The sequence below is a fragment of the Culex pipiens genome, chromosome 2 (genome assembly GCF_016801865.2).
Source record: "Culex pipiens pallens isolate TS chromosome 2, TS_CPP_V2, whole genome shotgun sequence".
NCBI classification, from domain to species: Eukaryota; Metazoa; Arthropoda; class Insecta; order Diptera; family Culicidae; genus Culex; species Culex pipiens.
Window position 1 is genome coordinate 216,685,875 of NC_068938.1, and position 22,324 is coordinate 216,708,198.

At 35.6% G+C, this 22,324-nt stretch overlaps 1 protein-coding gene across 1 annotated transcript; it reads left to right on the top strand.

The window, feature by feature from the left end:
• The first annotated feature begins 304 nt into the window (after positions 1 to 304).
• Positions 305 to 21,446, top strand: LOC120425092 (macoilin). Its single transcript, XM_039589485.2, has 8 exons — positions 305 to 1,245; positions 12,577 to 12,721; positions 12,781 to 12,907; positions 12,973 to 13,099; positions 13,161 to 14,516; positions 19,812 to 20,109; positions 20,171 to 20,360; positions 20,424 to 21,446. The coding sequence occupies exons 1-8, from the start codon at positions 1,169 to 1,171 to the stop codon at positions 20,963 to 20,965; spliced, it is 2,862 nt and encodes a 953-aa protein (XP_039445419.1). The 5' UTR covers positions 305 to 1,168; the 3' UTR covers positions 20,966 to 21,446.
• The last annotated feature ends 878 nt before the right edge of the window (positions 21,447 to 22,324 follow it).

Sequence of the window (22,324 nt, forward strand, 5' to 3'; positions counted from 1 at the left end):
TTTACACGCTAAACTACACATCCACTAAAAGTTGCGAAGTAAACAAAATGGAAAAACATCGCACACACTAAACGGTTACAGCTGATTTAGAATTTGACAAATTTCGTTGAAATTTTATTGTTTTTTGGAGAATGTTTGGTTTGAAAGTGATAAAATATTGAAATCTATTTGTTTTACCACTGAAATTTATCTCAATTTATTAAATTTTGAATAAAATTTTAATAAATTTTGACATCTTTGCTTTGTCGGTAACCACCTTTCCATCTTGTGTTTTCAGCCAGAGCCAGCTTCCATCATCGCGACATTTCGATATTTCAGTGTCGAGAAGAAGTCCAGCCGAGGCAGAATCCGGGAAGCAAAAGTTTGGCGAGAAAGAAAAGTATCGGAGGAGAAGAGAAAAAAAAAGTTTGTTCCGTTCGGCTGCGTCCGCAATGTGTCCCCATCGGTTCCACCAGTTCTAGGGTTGCGACGCGGATTGCCCCCGGGAAGGGAAAAGTTTAGCAAACAGGAAGCGCAAATCGGGGAAAAAGGACCAGAATCCGGATTGATTTCGATTTCGTCGTCGTCGGTCAGAGGCTGCTGCGATGGTTGCAAAATGTGTGTGTTGATGTGTTGTGGGAAGTGAATATCCGATCCAGCAAAGGGGAGAAAAAGTGCGAAAAAAAAAATCTGGTGCGAAAATCTAGTTGGCTTTTCCCGTGGCGGCGGAACAACCACAACCTCCGGAACCAGGTTGATTGGCTGGCAGCAGTGAGATGTAAACCGTGAGTGGGTGCTGCTAAAGAGAAGCAACACAAATAAAAGCAGAAGAAAAGAAAAAAAAAACTTTCAACCATTTGAGAAGCGACACAGAGTCAAAGAGAGAGACGGGAGCCATCTGAAAAGGAAAAGAAAAAAAAATCGTTCTAAATTTAACACGCGAAAAATCAAAAACAAGGAAAAATAGTTTTTGCCAAGAGTGGCACTTTGCGAGAGTGTGTCCTCCCGCTTGCCCCTCGAACCCTCGTAAAGCAAGCAGTCGCAAGTGGCCACCAGCATCCGGAGAAGGAAGGAAACCGAACCGAAACCAGCTGGTTCCTCTCCAGGTGGTGGCCTCTCCCTCCGGCGCTGAACCAGGAACAACCACGGACGACCCACGGCAGCACTAGGAACCAGCAGCCAGCGGATAATGAAGAGGAGAAATGCCGACTGTGGCAAGATCCGGCGACCCATCAAGAGGAACAAAATAGCAGAACAGATTGGCAGGTCAGTGGCCGTCCCCGGGGGAGGGAGGGCTCTTCGGGGTGGTGGAGGCAGCTTGTTGTTGTGGTGGGTGGGATGGGGCAGAAGAAGATTTCTGTGATGGCGACCCTTCCGCGCGCGAGAGAAGGAGAGAAACAGAGAGAAACGCAGGAATTGTGGGAGGTTGTTGTGTTGTGGGGCAGGGAGGAAGGAGGTCCTTTTTGGAAATGGAAATGATTGTACATTTTTACCTACCATTTCTGCCTATCTACCTTTGAAATTTTTTACTGGTTAGAAAGTGAGATCGAATTGACTGATAGTTAATACCTATATTTAACTGGAAAAATATGTAGGATATTCAGAATAAGCTGAGGATGCTTAACTTGAAGTTCTATTTTCCACGTTTTGCGATTTCGTCAGGAATGTTTCTAACCCCATTAATATCTGTTTTATTTGTTTTATTGTACTGAAAAATACAGTTTTAATGTGGAATTTTGATAAAAATATTTTTGGGAAAATTTAACCGTCATTCGATCGGTACTCGTTCAACTTACGAAGTATCAAATTCAAAAATACTTTGAGATGGTCATCTTTTACGTCCTTTAAATGCTCTTATACTTAAAAAAGTGATAGTTTGAGAAAAAATGAAATAAATATCTCGGGTTCGGCTGTTATTATTGATCAATATCCAACATACATTTTTCTAGAGCAAATATGTGTTTTCCAGAGCTCTAGAAGTGCACCGAGTTTAAATCTGGGGTTTTGTCAGGGGTATTAAAAACACCCAAAAGGCTTGGTTTATTGGACCTTTTAAAAAAAAAACTCCAGAAATGTTCTTCAAATGTTAAATGCGAGCTGCTACTAAATAACTTTTTCCTGGAAAGTTATTTTTTCTGAAACACCCTAAGCTTGAACCACCCTATAGTTCAACCAAGCTAAAAGTTGCCATTTCCCATTTGAGACAACACAAACATGAATCTTCTAGTCTAGAAAGCAGCAGCAGATTTTGGTCTTTCTTGGATTTTTTTTTTTAAATTGAAAAACAAAAATATTGCATTTGGTCGTAACGGTTGCTTAGGGCGTATCCTAGACCTTTCACCGTCTCAAAAAATGTACAACTCCGGGTGAAACTTATTTGGGGATTTCGTGGAGAATTTCCCTTGTCCTCTTAAACAAGTGAAGCATCGATACTTCCCGTCTACCGAACCCTTTTTCTTACCCGTTATTATGACGTTGGATATCTGTTTTGGTGGAAACAGTTTTGTTCTCAATTACCAATTCCTAACCAAACTGAACTATAGAATTCATTACATATACATGGCGAGATCCAGTCTGAAAACCGCTCAAAGCGCTGTCTCCAAGCAAATCAAAGATGAAAACAAACTACAATTTTCGAAAGGGATTTGTTTAAATATTACTTCATATGTTAAAACAAATGCTTTCATGCTAAAATGTGGTTTTGTCCTTGTAATTTGCAAGGTTGAAAAATTGGTTGGTTAAGTATTACTTCTTTTTTATAATTTTTTTAATTTGAAAATCAACAGAACCTGATGAAAATTTCATTAATTCGTGGTGTCGAATCATTATTTTTTTTAAACAAAGTACAAAACATTGTAAAATTAGACCTGTTCAAACTCACATTATTTGAATTGAAAAGAGCAGAAAATTTAATATATAATATGTAGTTTAATTTTTAACATTGAAAATCAAACCAATAGTTTCTAGATGTCGTCAAAAGAAAAAATTCAGAGTTTTTTTTGAAAAGGTCCTAAAAGCTACTGTGTTTCATATGTTTATAGGTCCCTTTAAAAAAAACTGCAAATCAGGTGACACTGAGAAAAACCCAATTCGAAAAAATAAGGGAAAATTGTAGAGGAGCTTATCACATACAAAATATTTGAAATTACAAAACAATCAAAATTTTTCGAAAATGCTAGTGCCTAAAAGTGCCTTAAAATTGAAAAAGGTGCACTTGTTCAAAAAGGTAAATTTCGATTGTAAAATAATTTTGAACCTAAAAATAGTTTTAAAATTTTGTATGGCTACATGTTTGATTTTTTCCCAAAAAATTGTTTTTTAATCATGAAAAATGAAAAAAAAATCTAAAATAAAAAAAAAATATTTTGGCAATTTAACTACCTATTCTAATCTGTAATATAATCTAATTAAAAACAAGCGCAGCCAGTTCGAAGAAATTATCCCCATGTTCTTTCTTGTCATTATTAAGAATTGCAGTACTTTCGAGACTGCCCGAAATGTATTGCTCTCATTGAAGCGGCCAGGCCTACTGCGTTGCATTAACTGCAGTAAGAATTATTTAAACGGTTCACATTTTAACATTTTCATTTTTAATTTAATGAGGACGAATGATGCGTGGACATACCGTACTTAAACGTTCCGGATTAATCATGATTTTGTGTGTGTTTTGAGAGAGTATGAACCGAACAACAAACAAAAAAAAGGGTTTTAATAAAAACCTACAAGTTTACTCTAAACCGATCGAAATATTTCTGTTAATGGCTTAGATTTCTGAACACATGCCCATTTTGTATGACCCTCTGGAGCGTTTGGTACGGTATGTCCACGCATCCGTCCTCCCCTTTAGATTCTGTGAAATTTGGTCCGTTCACAGAATCCTCTCTGCGGTAAATAGAACGTAGTAGGACTGGCTGCGTTTGTGTTAGATTGTAATTAGATTATACATTAGATTAGATCTCGAAATAAAATTTGCTTAATCCTACCGAACTACTCTACCGTCACTTGAAAAAATCACCCTGAAAATTTTAAAAAATTATTGAAAAATCATGAAAATTTGGAGAACTCGAATTTTATGTTAAGAGTAAAGGAGCTATAAAACTACCGCAAACAAACTCGCACTTTTTCGTGATTGACAGTTTGCCAAACTCGCAAACTTGTTTGCGGTAAACTCGCAAACAACGCAAAATTTATGCAGACTGACGATTGTACAAACAAATTCAGGCAAACAAACAAAGAAGACAAACTGGCAAACTGTCAAAAAGTGCGAGTTTGTTTGCCGTAGTGTAATAGCTCCTTAACGAAACAAAAACAATACAAAAAAAACTTGATTATCTGAAGTCCCATACAAACCTTCGGATAAACAAGTCTGGACTGAATACATTTAAATGTAGTCACACCAAAAAGTAATTTTTGTTACATCCTATGAAATATGATTGATTTGAAGAAAAAACACCTGATTTCACACAATTTAACCTGAACATAAATTACCATTTAAAATGTTTCAAGAATTATAAATATCAGAGGCGACTCGTCCACCTGTTCAACCTGTTCATTGAACAGGTAGCCGATTTCAAGCGAATAATTATTTTATTTAAGTACCACGGTGCTTTTTAAACCAGCAACATACAATAATTGTTTATTACAATTTTTGTTTGAATATACGTTAACAAAATCAACGCCCTATGTTCAGCAGCGCTGCATGCACCGAAAAAGCTTTGCCCCGCCACCCTTTACTCTTTTCAACCCACCAATACTTAAGCCAAAAATTCGAGCAGCCCTGCGGGCCACGCGCAAATGCTCGTCGCGTTCAACACCGACCCTCTGAACGTCGGGGATAAAATCTCCATACAGAAAAACTTCAACACATGTAAAGAGCTTCCTATTCATACGCAGCGGCGGTATCGATGTGTTGGTAAATCAGGTTCAATCTGAGAGCGTGAACTGACAGCATTTTTGGGAGAGAGCGAAATGCCACCCCCAGGCCCCAGCCGACTTAGCTCGCTCAGCTCTCCAGGGAGCTGCATGCAAAAGGTAAACAAGCCAGCGCGTTGACAGCACGTTGAGAGCATGATTACATGAGAGAGCGCGAGAGCACCACAGATATTGCTCTATATTTGGCGCACTTTTAGGCATCAGGCTGTGTTGCGCAGACTGGAATGTTCAACTGCGCGCGTTGAACCTCTTCGATCTTCTCTGTTACAAGGGGATTCTTGCTCTACTGGAAAGTGATGTAATGTTAAGTTAAGATAGTGTGATTGATAGATTGAATTGAAACAATTGAAACAAAAAAGTACTGTGCTTTTTCCAGAATCGGGACACATGAGAAAAATTATGACAGTAGTTTCAATTATGATCGTTATTTTATTTTTCGGATATTTCTATTTAAAGCGGATTTTAAGCGGTCCTTAAAAAGTTTAAGATTTGATGCCATTAAATGCTCCAAAAACGACTGTGTTTATTCAGACTGTAGTCCCGGTTCACTCTAGTTGAATCTATTATTATCATATACTGTAGCATGAATTTGTTCTGAAAACTTTTTTTCACTTATGAGCAATTCTCTGAGATTTCGGTCATTCGATTTTTTTTGTATTTTTTAATCCGGCTGAAACTTTTTTGGTGCCTTCGGTATGCCCAAAGAAGCCATTTTGCATCATTAGTTTGTCCATATAATTTTCCATACAAATTTGGCAGATGACTGAGAAAAAAAAAGATACACGGTAAAAAAAATTTGGTGATTTTTAATTTAACTTTTTGTCACTAAAACTTGATTTGCAAAAAAACACTATTTTTAATTTTTTTTTATTTTTTGATATGTTTTAGAGGACATAAAATTCCAACTTTTCAGAAATTTCCAGAATGGGCAAAAAATCTTTGACCGAGTTATGATTTTTTGAATCAATACAGATTTTTTCAAAAAATCGAAATATTGGTCGCAAAAAATTTTCAACTTCATTTTTCGATGTAAAATCGAATTTGCAATCAAAAAGTACTTTAGTGAATTTTTGATAAACTGCACCGTTTTCAAGTTATAACCATTTTTAGGTAACTTTTTTGAAAATAGTCGCAGTTTTTCATTTTTTAAAATTAGTGCCCATGTTTGCCCACCTTTGAAAAAAATATTTTTGAAAAGCTGAGAAAATTCTCTATATTTTGCTTTATTGAACTTTGTTGATACGACCCATAGTTGCTGAAATATTGCCATGCAAACGTTAAAAAACAGGAAAATTCATGTTTTCTAAGCCTCACCAAAACGTAAAAATAAAAGCAATTGGAAAGAAAAAAGCTTTAAAAACATTTTTTAACATTGAACAGGGACATCATTCGGGCACGAGTCGCCTCTGAATAAATATAGTCTAAAATAACAATAAAACGCAAAACACACTTGCGTGACACTTTTCTTTCCCGATGAATAATATCCATCCCATTCTTTGGTGCAAATGAAATTTATCAGCAAATTTCCCCACAATTTGCATTACCCCTGTTCAGTGAACTAATAAAAGTAAACACATGCTTTTGTGGTTACCATTTACGAAGAATAACCAATGTGTAACAGTAAATACATAGTTAATATAAACGGTATCGTATCAGCTGGTGAGAGCAGGTGGCACTCTCACCAAAACAAAAAGAAGGTCATCATATCCTTCTTCCGTTAATGTTTTCGCTTGAAGCAGCTTAAGGCCGCACATAAAAATGAGTAAAAAAAAGCTCAAAAAGAAGTGAGCCCTAAATTGCATAAGTACCTTCTACAAGTAAATTCGGTTCGAACAAGAACAATGACCGCAGAATGGAGTAAGGATGTGTTTTTCCTTTTTTACGAATGCGTGCAGCAGCACTTTTTCTTTCTTTCCGCTGACTTGGTGTTGGTTGGTGGAAAATGCAAAGAAACAAGAAGAGCAAACGACCGACACCGGCTGATAGTGGAAGCAGATGTTTTGGTCAAGCCAAACCGAGTGCCGGTGTTTTTTCGTCGTCCTGGCAGCAAATCGCCTGCAAAAATTTGTGGAAAAGAAAAGTGACATAAATGCAGGCAATTTGTATGTAATTGGGAAGTTATGAGTGAGTGGAATTTTGTGGAGTTATTAATTCATTTATTGAAGTAAATTTAGTAATTTAATTCAAGCTCATGATATTCAACATTGAATCCTATATCTAAAAAATCACCAATTGCTTGTATTTTGAAAACTCGTGATTAAAATATTTGTATGCCGAATTAACAAGAAAAAAAAACAAAACTAGCTTGTTGGAAGTAAATTATAAACTAAAACAAAATTTTGAAATATTGAAAATTGACAAATATAATAGGCAATCAAACGTCAAAATTACCACCCACTAGAGGGCGCTGAAACTTGGGGTGATGTTTTCATTATAACCTACAGCGAGTAAGTTGGTTTGAAATTTGAAATTGTTTTATTTCACCATAAAATCGACATTAATAGAAAATTATACCATTTTCAGGTAAGAAATAAATAGCTTAATTGATATAAATGAAAATATTTTTGTGATGTCCGATTTAACCTGTTCATTATCTGATTCAAAATAAGGGAATGTTTTAATCAACCAATACCTAACTAATCAATTGAGAATTTAGATTATTCAAGTGGACAAATATTTTTTTAAGTCACTTCTACCATAAAAGCAAAGCTCTGCTTGAAAAATGGTAATTAGAATGATTTTCAAAATTTGCAATCTAACCTCATTCTCGCGTTTTCAATCCGGATCTCAGAATTTTCAATGAAAAAGGCAACTTAGCAAAAAAATCAAAAAGTCAATCGATAGAACTTTTTATTTCTTACCTCCTGTTAACTTTATTTTATTCCAAAAGATCAATTTTCTTTTAAAAAACCTTAAAATAGTTTTCACTCGCCTTTGCACTTATCGCGCAAAAACGTAAACGTAACCTTGCACCAAAGTTCTCCTACTCGAATGTAGGTGGCGAATCGAGTTTTTAGCTTTGGTTTTGGGGGCCTATAACAGAACTGAAAACGTATTAAAAAAAACTAAATGATCACTATTTCGTTACTGAGTAGTTCTCTTTTCTCACCAATCATATCGGAATTTTAAATTTGTATTTTTCGATTTGGTTTTATCCATACATTCCTGATGTCAAAAGAAACAATTTTGCATTATGAGTGTTTCCGTACAAGTCTCCATACAATTTTGCAAGCTGATCATACAAAATGTGTACTTAAATATATGAAAATCTGTTTCTTGAAATTGGATTTTCTGATCGTTTTGCTGTTTTCGGCAAAGTTGTGAATTAGGACTAATACGAAAAAAAGATCTAATGGGACCCAAAAAGACATCTTTTGAGCCATAGTGCATGATGGTGCAAAATTTTCCAAAGATATGATTTTTTGAAAAAAAAAGCTTTTTTTAGAAAAGTCGAAAAGCCGTTAGAAAAATATTTTTAAAAGCTTAATCAAATTGGCAATAGCAAAGTACTTTACCGATTTTTTTGATAAAATGCATCTTTTAAGAGTTACTTTTAGGTTATAATTTGAAGAAATTTTACCATTTTTGGCATTTTTTTTTAAATTGGGCTAATTTTCTTCAATATCTTAAAAACTATTTTTTGGTTGTTATTAATGTTAAAAATAAACTTTCGTGAAATTTTCTGATCTTTTAAAAAGCAATTTTAGAGTCTGGTTTAAAATATGGAATGAGGGAAAATATCTATTTGTAGATCTTTTCAAAAGTTATGCTTGATTTTAAAATTTTATTTTTTAAGAGATCAGAAAGTTTCCAAGATATCAGTTGAAAACTACAGGCTAATTAAGTGATACTTAGAAATTTTACACTTTTGATTATTTCCAGTATGAGGAATTGTTGCTAGCAATGCAATTAGCTGATTCTACTACCACATAACCGCCTAAACGACGTAAACGCCACGGGGAATAAGATTGAATGAAGTTTTTGTCAGAACCTTAGTTTTCTTATAATTTTTGGAAAGTACAAAATAAGGCTTAGGGTTTAATCTAAAAATGAAAGAAACGTTTCAAATACATTCTTATCTGATGTATCTAAGTGATAACAGTTCAATTTTTAGCAAATTAACATGTTGTATCATGATTGTTCCTCTTGCCCCAACGGGTTGTTCGTCTTGCCCCACTAGTTGAGTAGAACGTATGGAAAATCAAAAATTTTAAAACCAATTTTTAACATAAAAAACAGGATTTTTCAATAACTTGTTCTATCAAAGTCTTAGTCAAGACCTGGAATAAGATGATTCTAAAAAATCCGACAGATTTTTTAACGTTTTTAATGGGTTATAACGAGCATTTTCTTAGCTTGTTACACTTGCCCCACTTTCCCCAACGACTTTTTTTTTTTTTTTCAAAAAATCATATCTGGAGCCAGATGTTGCACCATCATGCTCTATGATTCAAAAGATGTCGTTTATAATCCCCTAAAACATATCTCAAAATTGAAAAGTACGTATTTTGGAAATACAACTTTTAGCGATAAAAAGTTTTAAAAAATCGGATTATTTTCGTGTACCTAAAAATCCAAATCGTTTTCCGAAGACACCACTATTGTATGGAGATGCAAAAAATTATGATGATTTTGTTTAACCCAGAGGCGACTCGTGCCCGAATGATGTCCCTGTTCAATGTTAAAAAATGTTTTTAAAGCTTTTTTCTTTCCAATTGCTTTTATTTTTACGTTTTGGTGAGGCTTAGAAAACATGAATTTTCCTGTTTTTTAACGTTTGCATGGCAATATTTCAGCAACTATGGGTCGTATCAACAAAGTTCAATAAAGCAAAATATAGAGAATTTTCTCAGCTTTTCAAAAATATTTTTTTCAAAGGTGGGCAAACATGGGCACTAATTTTAAAAAATGAAAAACTGCGACTATTTTCAAAAAAGTTACCTAAAAATGGTTATAACTTGAAAACGGTGCAGTTTATCAAAAATTCACTAAAGTACTTTTTGATTGCAAATTCGATTTTACATCGAAAAATGAAGTTGAAAATTTTTTGCGACCAATATTTCGATTTTTTGAAAAAATCTGTATTGATTCAAAAAATCATAACTCGGTCAAAGATTTTTTGCCCATTCTGGAAATTTCTGAAAAGTTGGAATTTTATGTCCTCTAAAACATATCAAAAAATAAAAAAAAATTAAAAATAGTGTTTTTTTGCAAATCAAGTTTTAGTGACAAAAAGTTAAATTAAAAATCACCAAATTTTTTTTACCGTGTATCTTTTTTTTTCTCAGTCATCTGCCAAATTTGTATGGAAAATTATATGGACAAACTAATGATGCAAAATGGCTTCTTTGGGCATACCGAAGGCACCAAAAAAGTTTCAGCCGGATTAAAAAATACAAAAAAAATCGAATGACCGAAATCTCAGAGAATTGCTCATAAGTGAAAAAAAGTTTTCAGAACAAATTCATGCTACAGTATATGATAATAATAGATTCAACTAGAGTGAACCGGGACTACAGTCTGAATAAACACAGTCGTTTTTGGAGCATTTAATGGCATCAAATCTTAAACTTTTTAAGGACCGCTTAAAATCCGCTTTAAATAGAAATATCCGAAAAATAAAATAACGATCATAATTGAAACTACTGTCATAATTTTTCTCATGTGTCCCGATTCTGGAAAAAGCACAGTACTTTTTTGTTTCAATTGTTTCAATTCAATCTATCAATCACACTATCTTAACTTAACATTACATCACTTTCCAGTAGAGCAAGAATCCCCTTGTAACAGAGAAGATCGAAGAGGTTCAACGCGCGCAGTTGAACATTCCAGTCTGCGCAACACAGCCTGATGCCTAAAAGTGCGCCAAATATAGAGCAATATCTGTGGTGCTCTCGCGCTCTCTCATGTAATCATGCTCTCAACGTGCTGTCAACGCGCTGGCTTGTTTACCTTTTGCATGCAGCTCCCTGGAGAGCTGAGCGAGCTAAGTCGGCTGGGGCCTGGGGGTGGCATTTCGCTCTCTCCCAAAAATGCTGTCAGTTCACGCTCTCAGATTGAACCTGATTTACTAACACATCGATACCGCCGCTGCGTATGAATAGGAAGCTCTTTACATGTGTTGAAGTTTTTCTGTATGGAGATTTTATCCCCGACGTTCAGAGGGTCGGTGTTGAACGCGACGAGCATTTGCGCGTGGCCCGCAGGGCTGCTCGAATTTTTGGCTTAAGTATTGGTGGGTTGAAAAGAGTAAAGGGTGGCGGGGCAAAGCTTTTTCGGTGCATGCAGCGCTGCTGAACATAGGGCGTTGATTTTGTTAACGTATATTCAAACAAAAATTGTAATAAACAATTATTGTATGTTGCTGGTTTAAAAAGCACCGTGGTACTTAAATAAAATAATTATTCGCTTGAAATCGGCTACCTGTTCAATGAACAGGTTGAACAGGTGGACGAGTCGCCTCTGGTTTAACCAACCTTTAACCTCACTTATGCCAACGGTCGTATCGCTTGCAAAGGGCGACTCCCAGACCTTTACCTTGTACAACTACCAACTCCACGCGATGCTTACGCAGTCTTGTTGTTTAAATTCGATCAAATTTGGTCAAACGGTCAGTTTGATCGAGTTCCACAATAGGGTTGGGAAAAAGAGCCTGCGGTTTCGCTACCTTTTTCTAAGTAAGTTTAGCATCAACACTTCCCGTGCTCCTAATCCTTATTCCTGTCCCGGTGTATGGTGGAGATGGGAGCGGCCGGCAATGGATGGCTTTCATGGTGCTGCCTGTTCTGTTCTGGTAGAATTGGTTTTAATTCCCTTTAATCAATTTCTATGCAACCTGAGCTGGACAATCATCACACATACATGACGAAATCCAGTCTGCAACCCGCTAAGATCACCATCTCCATGCGAATGCGAATGCGAATTTTGTTTTTCAAAACAAAACGGGATTGCAAAAACTGTGATAATAAATGATTATTATGTTATTATAAAATGAATACTTACTTTTCCTACTCATGATATATTGACGATATGGCCTACTTATATTTTATATGTTGAAAAATAAATTATGGTACTCATTTGAGTACTGAAAATTGCAGCTTTTAAACACTTGTATTAAAAACTAATACTTTTTGAGTTGGCCAAATACAAAGATGTCAAACTTAAGCAAGGAAACAAAGGTTTCACTGATAATTATCGGATAATTATCCTAGTCAAAAATGTTTATCCGAATTGCAAAAAATGCTGTATGCAAGTTTTTGCATAAACTATTTATTATTTCAACTTATTGTTCATCTCATAACAAATTAAAAAGAAAAGCTCTTGAATTTGTTGAACTTTTTTTTTATTGGTTTGACTATTTTTTGTGACTTTGCCAATCTTTTTTATTCACAAGTCTGGCTGGCTGAGAAATTATGGGAAAGTGTATTTTGTATCAGATTTGGATTATGCTGTTAAAGGTTATTTCAGTCCTGGGTATGAGGTTGTGACAGTCGGAGCCGGCTCCTAATTTATAAGTCAAAATATCACTGGATTTTTTTTAATTGGGAAGTATTATTTGAGCAGTAGTCTCTAAGAGGGTTAATAATAATTAAAGAAAAAAAGGGATAGATCTGTCAAAATACAAACTATTTGCCTAATCTTTATCTTCTTCTCTTCCTCTTCCAGCAACACCCTGCTGTACGTGAAATTCCTTTTGCTATGGGCGTTCGTCATCACCGCCGACTTCCTGCTCGAGTTCCGGTTCGAGTTTCTGTGGCCGTTCTGGCTGCTGCTCCGCTCAGTCTATGACTCGTTCAAGTACAAGGGGCTGGTAAGTTGTACTACGACGAGTATCGGTTGCTCCTGTTTACTAAAATTTTCCTTTTTTAGGCCTTTTCGGTACTGTTTGTGTGCATCGCCATCACGTCCGATCTGGTGTGTCTGTTCTTCATCCCGGTGCAGTGGCTGTTCTTCGCGGCCAGCACCTACGTCTGGGTGCAGTATGTGTGGCACACAGGTCAGTCTTCCAGTAGCTCTGTTTGTTTAGAGAGTCTGGGACTCAACGAGACTCTTTATTTCTAGATAAAGGCATCTGTCTGCCAACCATCATTTTGTGGATTCTGTTCGTCTACCTGGAGGCGGCCATCCGATGGAAGGATAGCCGGAACATACCACACCTCGATCTCTGTCGACCCTTTGCGGCGCACTGGTGAGTACCGACCTACGCTCGTGACACATTTATGCGAGTCACTATAATTCCTTTCTTTCAGCATTGGCTATCCGGTGGTCACGCTCGGGTTCGGCTTCAAGAGTTACGTCGGCTACCGAATAAGGCAGCGCAAGCAGCGCGAGGTGGCCAAGGACAACGACTTTTACATGCAGCTGCTGCAGGAAGCCCTGCCAAAGGACGAATCCGCGGCGAACGGTGGTGACTCCCAGTCGTCTACAGCTGCTGCTGCTGGCATGGCGGCTGATCACGGCCAGCAGGATCACCAGTTGGCGCCGGCCAAGGAGATGGTCGTTTCGGTGGCCGTTACGACCACGACGCTGACGACGACGACGACGACCTCGGCGACGGTGATCCAGCAGAGCAATACGAACGGCCACCATCACCACCACAGCAACAACAACCATCATAATAGTAGTAAGAATGCTCAAAGTCACGTGAATGGCCACGCCGGAGGTGGTTCCGGATCGTCATCTGCGGTGGTGACAGCAACTACCAGCAGCAATGGTAGCAGCACGATGAACGGTGGTGTGAATCACTCGAAACATACGCACCGGAAGAGTCTGGACAAGGACAGCTCGTCCACGTCCACAAGCGGGAAGGCCAACAACGGCAGCAGTGGCAGCTACTCATATCATCAGCAGCAGCAGCAGACCAGCAACAGTGCAAAGGAAGGCTCACGATCGTCGACGACGGACAGTTCACACTCGAACGGTGCTGCCAGCTCTCCAAAGGAGAAGAAAGACTGTGACTCGGCTTCAACGGCGTCTTCGTCGTCGTCCCCCACGACACGGTCCCAGTTCGACAGTGTCCCAGCGGCGTCGACGCAATCCCAAAACAGCAACCATGACAAGAAGCACCAGCAAAACGGTCACGTGGTCAACTACGAACCATCAGCCGCGGAGCATTTGCAGCAGCCGGTAGAAAGCGATCCCCCGGTGACGGAACCGAAAGCCGCCAGCAATCGTTCCGGCCGGAAGAATCGCGTCAAGCAAAAGTCGGACCAGCAGCTGGCAGCGGTTCGCCTGGCCGCCACCCTAGCCCTCGCTTCCTCCATCACCACCCTGACGACGACAACGGCTGCCGCGACCACCACCACAACGACTGCCGCCAAAGACAATCACCCGAGTGACGCACCGTCGACGAACAATACTCAAAACGGAAGCAATCAGCAGCAGACGGGTCCGCCGCCACCGCCCGTGGTCCAGACGGTGGTGCAGACCGTCAAAGTGTGCGAAACCTGTGCCCGGATGGAGGCGGACGCGAAGAAGCTGCGCACCGAGCTCGGCCAGCTGCGGCAGAACGAGAACGAGCTGCGCCAAAAGTATGACTCCAACACCGCCAATCTCAAGAGTTGTTTGCAGGTCAAACAGAAGGAGCACGACGAGCTGCAGACGAGGTGAGTCGACTTGATTTTTGTAATGTATTGGACATTTATAATGTATTGAAAAAGTCATTCACTTTTAGAGTAATTTCAAAGAAAACTAGAAAACTGAAAATGTGGGTTGAAAAATTGACATGTTCAAATATTGGCATAAATGCTATTTAGAGTCTTTCAAAGTATATTGATGGGAAAGTTGCAATAGACGCCCAACGAAATATGTCGAATAAGTTCTTTAAAAAAACCAGCCATTTTAAAAAACGCGGGAATAGCACAATTTTGACAATTTTGATATTATTTTATAAGCATTGAAATATTTTAAATTACATTTCCATTTCCCAAAAACAAAATTAACACTAGATTTTTTTGGGAATTTAATTAACACAGGTTCAAAAATAATTTCAACTTGGGACTTTTTCATTTTGACACATGATTTACTGATCTAAATTTTACCATTTTGTCAACTACCTCAAAATCTATGTCCCAATTGCAATTTAGGTCCAGTAAAACAATTTAAAAAATAAGTGGTTAAAATTTGTAAAAATCACAAAGTATGCAATGAAAATTTAGATAAAAAATTGTTACCTTCAGTCAATAGGTATTTTTGGTACCTAGATTAAATATGAAGTTTATATTAGATCTTGCTTTTTTTTTTTGGTTTGAAGGCAATTTAAACTGAAATTTTTAGGAAAAACTTATTCTATTTTTTTTTTGCGAACATAAATCTAAGATTTATTAATATGATTTTATACTGAAACATGAAACACATTCTTACTTATGTTCCACTTGACGTAATTAAATTTAAATTAGGCCGTTGCAAATATTTTTCAAAGTTTATGTCGCCCCCCCCCCCCCCTTCAAAATTGGTCTGAAAAATCAGGGGGCAAAAAAAATATTTTTCCAAAAAACTTCAAAATTTCCATGAAAATAGAAGTCTAATCAACTGAAAACATACTAAAATGCATTTTTCTGCATTGATAATCATATTCAGCATGTTTGGGCTTGTTTAAAAACTTTTGAATTATTATGAAATTTCAATGTACAGCACCGCAAAAATTTTATTTTTCGCAAAAAATATTTTTTTCGTGAATACTTAGAAATATTGGAAACTAATGATGGCAAAACAACTGGACAGGTGTATAATGCATTTTAAAACACTTTTTTCATTAAAATGTTGAAACCATGGCTCGTAATTTCAATTTTTATACTTTTTTTTTATTTTTTTGCCCCCCCCCCCCTCGACTTTGGTCAGAGTCGAGGGACATAAACTTCAAAAAATATTTGCAACGGCCTTACATGCTTTTAATCTGAAATTTGATAGAAACACAGTGACCACACTGTCAGGGCGATTTTTTTTTCAATAACGGATTTTAACGCTTCTTTTTTAAAGTAAAACAAAAAGGGTTACCAGACCAAACACAGATTGAGAACCGCTGATCTATATCAATACAATTGATATATTGAGAGTGCTTATTAAGGAGGTATTAAACTATGACAAACAAACGAAATCGTACTTTTTGACTGTTTACTTGCTTTGTTTGCTTGCCTTGCCATTGTTTGTTAGTTTGGCAAACTGCCAAACACGAAAAAGTGCGGGTTTGTCGTAGTCTAAAACCTCCTTTAATTAGAAAATACTACTAATTCCTGTTCCAATAATACTAAAAATTTCTGATTAAAAAAAATATTTTGCTGTTTGATTTGAGAAAAATTTTCATAAAATAAAATCTGGGCTAATTTACCAAATGCTAGAGACATTTTTTTTCAAGATTCGGTTATTCGAATTGAAATTTGTGAAATTTGGGGCAAACTTGTATGCGTCTTCCCTATGACCAAAAAAGTCATGTTGTGTCATTTGTTCACCCTTAGAAGTTTCCAAACAATTTTGGCAGCTATCCATACAAAAATTGTGACCTAAACTTTGAAAAATATTTGCAACAGTTTTTGTAGGCTTTAAAAAAAACTTTTAAAAAATATGTCGAAAATATTGAATATTTTAAAAATATCTTAAAAAAAATATTGAAAAAATTCTTTAAACCATATTTTATTAAAATATTTTTTTTTTAAATAAAAAAAATAAATTCAAAAAAATTTAAAAAAAAACAAAAAAATATTTTAAAAAATTATTCGAAAAAAATATTCGAAAAAAATTTGGAACAAACATTTAGAAAAAAATAAGAAATATAAAGAAATATTTAAATAAATATAAAAATAATATTTAAAATAATTAGAAGGATATTAAAAAAAATTAAATAAAATATTTAAAAAACTATTCAAAAAAAAAATTTAAAAAATATTAAAAAAAAAAATAAAAAAATATTCAAAAAAAATTAAAAAAAAAAATTTAAAAAAATATTTAAAAAATATTCAAAAAGATATCTAAAAAAATAAAAAAAAAATATTTAAAAAATATTATAAAAAAAATTAAAAAAATATTTAAAAAGAATATTTAAAAAAAAATTAAAAAAAATATTAAAAAAAAATTAAAAAAATATTTAAAAAAATATTTAAAAAATATTTAAAAAAATATTTAAAAAAAAACATTTAAAAAAAAATTTAAAAAAAAATTAAAAAAATAATTATAAAAATAATAAAAAAAAATTAAAAAAATATTAAAAAAATATTTAAAAAAATATTAAAAAAAAATATTTAAAAAAAAACATTTAAAAAAATATTTAAAATTATTTAAAAAGTATTTAAAAAAGTACAGTGGATTCTCTGGCTGTCGATCTTCTCGATATCAATATTGCTCCAGCTGTCAATAAATTTTTCAGTCCCTTCAAATAGATTGCTTTGATTTTCCGTTCTATAATTTGATAACTCCCGCTCTCGACGGTCTTTTCAATATCGACAACGAGAGAGTCCACTGTATTTCAAAGATATTTAAAAAAATATTTAAAAATATTTAAAAAAATATTTAAAAAAATATTTAAAAAAATATTTAAAAAAATATTTAAAAAATATTTAAAAAAATATTTAAAAAAACATTTAAAAAAATATTTAAAAAAATATTTAAAAGGTATTAAAAAAATAATTAAATAAGTATTTAAAAAAGTATTTCAAAAGATATTTAAAAAAAATATTTGAAAAAATATTCAAAAGAATATTTAAAAAAATATTTAAAAAAATATTTAAAAAAATATTAAAAAAAAATATTTAAAAAATATTGAAAAAAAACATTTAAAAAAATATTTAAAAAAATATTTAAAAAGTATTTAAAAAAATAAAAAAAATTAAATAAGTATTTAAAAAAGTATTTAAAAAGATATAAAAAAAATATTTAAAAAAAAATTTAAAAATATTTCAAAAAAATTAAATAAATATTTAAAAAAATATTTAAAAAAAATTTTAAAAAAATATTTAAAAAAAAATTTAAAAAAATATTTAAAAAAATATTTAAAAAAATATTAAAAAAAAATTAAAAAAAATATTTAAAAAAATATTTAAAAAATATTTAAAAAGTATTTAAAAAAATATTTAAAAAATATTTAAAAAAATATTTTAAAGAATATTTAAAAAAATATTTTAAAAAATATTTAAAAAAATATTTAAAAAAATATTTAAAAAAAATATTTAAAAAAATATTTGAAATTAAAAAAAAATATTTAAAATTAAAAAAAACTATTAAAAAAATATTTAAAAAAACATTAAAAATATTCCAAAGAATATTAAAAAAAAATCCAAAAAACATTTAAAGCCTAATAGAAACCATTTAAAAAAATAAAACAAAAAAAAAATAAAATAAATTAAAATTTAAAAAACCTAAAAATTAAAAAAAAGTGATGACAAAAATAATAAAAAATAGAAAATCTTAAAAAAATAAGATTGAAATAAAATTAATATTGAAAACATAATTAAAAAAAGATTCAAAATTATTTATATAAGAAAATTGAAAAAAAGCAATAAAATAAAAAATAAAAAAATACCTATATAAAGCATTTCCAGAACATTAAAAATAAATTAGAAATTTTGACCAAATTTAATAAAATCTAACAAATTTAATAGAATTTAAAAAATAAGTTTAAAAAAAATTTATATGTTTTCTTTTATTTCGTCGGGATCGGTGGTATAGTGATACCAACCTCAATCATTTTCAATTGGGACGTAAGGGATACTAAACCGGACTGGAATTTCTTACTTCAAATATTAATATCGAGTTCTGCGACCCCATTTTAGTCAAATTTGAATGGTTGATTGCCTGTAAAATTAAAAAATGCATTTTTTCAATATTTCATCATCGCCATTTCGAAAATAAGACAAAGGAAATTTTTATTTTCGTGATTTGATTATCTGAAGTTTCGATTATTCGAAGTGAAATTTTGCCATGGCCTTCGGATAATCGAGTCTGGACTGTAAACATGAAGGTTTATCTAGAAGGATTATTTAAGATGTAAATTTTCAGCGAGAGAAGCAAAATTATCTTCCTTAACTTTTCAAATTTATGTATGTTGCTTAGGATGTAACAAAATTGACTTTTTGGCGGGCATTCAAGGGTTTGTTCCGGTGGGCATACTGAGCCCAAATCCCAAATATGAGCTTGGTTGGACGCAACAGGAGCTGGCGCTCCGACCTTCAATTTTAAATGGGATTTAACCCGTAAAAAAAGATTTGTTCAAAAATGTCACTTTTTGAGGCATTTTGGCCACCAATGCGTTTACCAAAAACATCACTGGCGCGTAGGCCAGATCCTTGCGCATCTTTTGGTATATATAACATTGAAGTTTGGAGCACCCTGGAGCTCGGTACAGACCTTCAAAGTTTGGCATTTTTTCGAAAAATCGGCCCCAGCAAAATCAAATGGCGTCTCGGGCGTCGCGAGGTGCGACGCATATCTTTTTTGCCGGGGACGATTTTTCGAAAAAATGCCAAACTTTGAAGGTCTGTACCGAGCTCCAGGGTGCTCCAAACTTCAATGTTATATATACCAAAAGATGCGCAAGGATCTGGCCTACACGCCAGTGATGTTTTTGGTAAACGCATTGGTGGCCAAAGTGCCTCAAAAATAGACATTTTTGAAAAAATCTTTTTTTACGGGTTAAATCCCAGCTTAAAATTGAAGGGCGGAGCGCCCTTGAATGCCCGCCAAAAAGTCAATTTTGTTACACTCTAATGTTGCTACTTTTGCATCACAAACTTAAAGCGGCCAGGCTGACTGCGTAGGGTTGACCGCAACGATGGTTCGTTGAACGAATGATCGACTCACAAAGAGCTCATTTATTTTTTTTAAATCAAAAATACTTTCACATGACTAGTCTTAATGTGCAATTTATCGTTGTTATCATTACTAACCCCCTCTCCTCGTTCCCCACCACCCAGATTCCAAGAGCTAACCGCCCAACGCCAGCAGGAGCGCCAAAGCCTCCAAACGGTGGAGCGCCGGCTGGGCGAGGAACGGCGCCACCGGCAGTCGCTCGAGTCGCAGCTCCAGAACGAACGCAAGCACCGCAAGCAGGCCGAGGAGAAGGCGGCCCGGGCCAGCGCCGACTGCGGCGAACAGTGCAAGCTCAAGCGCCAACAGATGGACCACGAGCTGCGCGAGTTGCGCCGGGAGCTGATGAGCTCGGAGGAGGCGAAGCACAACGCCGAGAGCGCGAGCCGAAGCATTGAGCAGGAGGTTTGAGTTGCAGGATTGAGATTGAGGGTGGAATATTAAGATTCTTTTGGATTTTTTGCAGATGCGAAAGTTTGAGGTGCAGCTGCGCAACCGCGAGTCCCAGCAGAGCTCGGAGGTGCTGATGTCGGCGTTGGCCGCGATGCAGGACAAGAACGCGACGCTGGAGAAGAACCTGTCGGCGGAGACGAGAGTTAAGCTGGACTTATTCTCGGCCCTCGGCGAGACGCGCCGCCAGCTGGAGATTGCAACTTGTAAGGCTTTTTGCTTGGTTGAAATAGTTGATGATCTTGAGAGAGTCTGTTTTTTTATTGCAGGTTCGCTTCGTACTAGGGATAAGGAGATTTTAGACTTGAAGGCGAAGATGGTTCAAATTCTGGCGGTGATGCCGGCGATGCCAAACGATTCGCTCTGTCTGACCGGTCCGGGGCCGACGTCTTCGTCGGGCAGCAGTAACGTCGGCGGGTTGCGACTCTCGGACGCGCCCCAGCTGCTGTCGGTGTCGGCTTTAAACGGGGGTGGCGGCGGAGGAGGTCAGCCAAGCCCGATGTCGCAGCACCTGGTCATGAACAGTCCGCCGTTGATCAATCAATTAGGCGCACTCGGTGTGCTGACCTCGACGATCACGACTTCGACCGCGCCGGCCATGGTGCTTCCGTCGATGCAGCACCATCAACAGCAGCAGCAGTCCGGGCTCATGACCGTCGCCAACGGCCAACTAGTACAAATGCAGCAGCAGCAGCAAAACTCTGCCAACTGTCCCTCCAACCTGGACCCGAACGCGTCGGTTTACACGCCCAAGAACTGCGCCCAGCAGCAGCAGCAGCCCCAGCAGCAGGTCGGCGGAACCGAGGCCTGACCTGCGGCGGTGAGCTGCTCGTTGGACTTTCAACTTCCAACCAGCGTCGGCAGCAGCGCCACCAACAACAGCAACAGTTTCTCCGGTCTCGATCTGATCAGCGGTTCGCTCCGTTTACAGCAGCAGCAGCAGCAGCAGCAACCCTTTCCCTGAATCCACGCGCCACAACAGAACCAGGGTAAGTCTCCGTCTCCGATTTGATCTCAGAATTTTCACACAAACACACGCGAAATTGTCTACCAAGAGATCCGTTTTCCGCGAAGAAAGCAGCCTTCCACGTGACACGCCCAAAAATTTAACAATTTAAACTGTTGTTATTTTACAAAATATAATTTCCCTTTATTTTTTCCCACACTTTTATCAAAGCTAAAGATCCCCAAATTTCTTTAGTAAACTCTCTATTTCTCTGATTGTTTAGAACTTTGATTCTATATTGTGATTAAAATGCACTGCAGCAAGCAAAAGTTGGAGCAAACAACAACAACAACGTATGAATTTAAATCTCTCTATCAAAACTTTCTCGACACACGGTATATATATTTATAAAAACGATTAAAGCAAGAAAAAATCGCGCAGAATTTAAGCACCCCGCGATCCTTTTGAAAAACTCAACGCGCAGTTTATTACAAAAACGTTAAGTATGTACCGACCGAGTTCGTCGTCGTGAATTTAAGTTAATAAAACTACGAGAAAATATAAAAAAGAAAACAAGAAATGTTGTGATATTCATATTACTTAAAATTAATGATTTAACGTTTTTTTTTAATTAAACAAAATGTAGCTTATTATTTATATTACGAGAAAAAACGACAAATTGCAACAACATAAAAGCTCCTATTTTTATTATTAATAAACAAAATATTAATTACGAATTACGAAAACAAGTATAAATTGTGTGTGAAAAAACGGATCTGCTAAAGAAAAAGAAAAAAGAAGCGCTGATTGGGACTGAGGCGACAGAGAAATCTCACACCTTGACAAAGTTGAACAACTCCCGTACTTGAAACAAACATTAAAACATGATGAAGACGCGACGGCAAATGTGTGGGCGATTCGCGCAAGCGAAAAGCAACACCACAACACAACAGATATGAATGAAAATTATTATGCGAAAGCAAAACAAAAAAATACAGAGTACAGTGACAAATTTGCAACAACAAAAAAGAAAATAAAACAACAACACACACAATGATCGATGATGACAAACATGCAAAAGTAAAACAAAAAACAAGCAAAAATCGTATGATGGATAAGAATAAACTGACAAAACTGCAAACTATATAAAAAAGATGGTACGCGTTTTGAGTGTTGTAAAATTATCCGAAAGTGTCCCTCTCCAACAGTGTAGCCACGAAAGTT

Excerpts from the sequence above, each read along its gene's own strand:
- LOC120425092 (XM_039589485.2), top strand. The coding sequence starts at position 1,169 with ATGAAGAGGAGAAATGCCGACTGTGGCAAGATCCGGCGACCCATCAAG. Across the intron at positions 12,722-12,780 it reads CGTTCAAGTACAAGGGGCTG|GCCTTTTCGGTACTGTTTGT; the intron begins GTAAGTTGTACT and ends TTCCTTTTTTAG. Across the intron at positions 14,517-19,811 it reads CACGACGAGCTGCAGACGAG|ATTCCAAGAGCTAACCGCCC; the intron begins GTGAGTCGACTT and ends CCCACCACCCAG.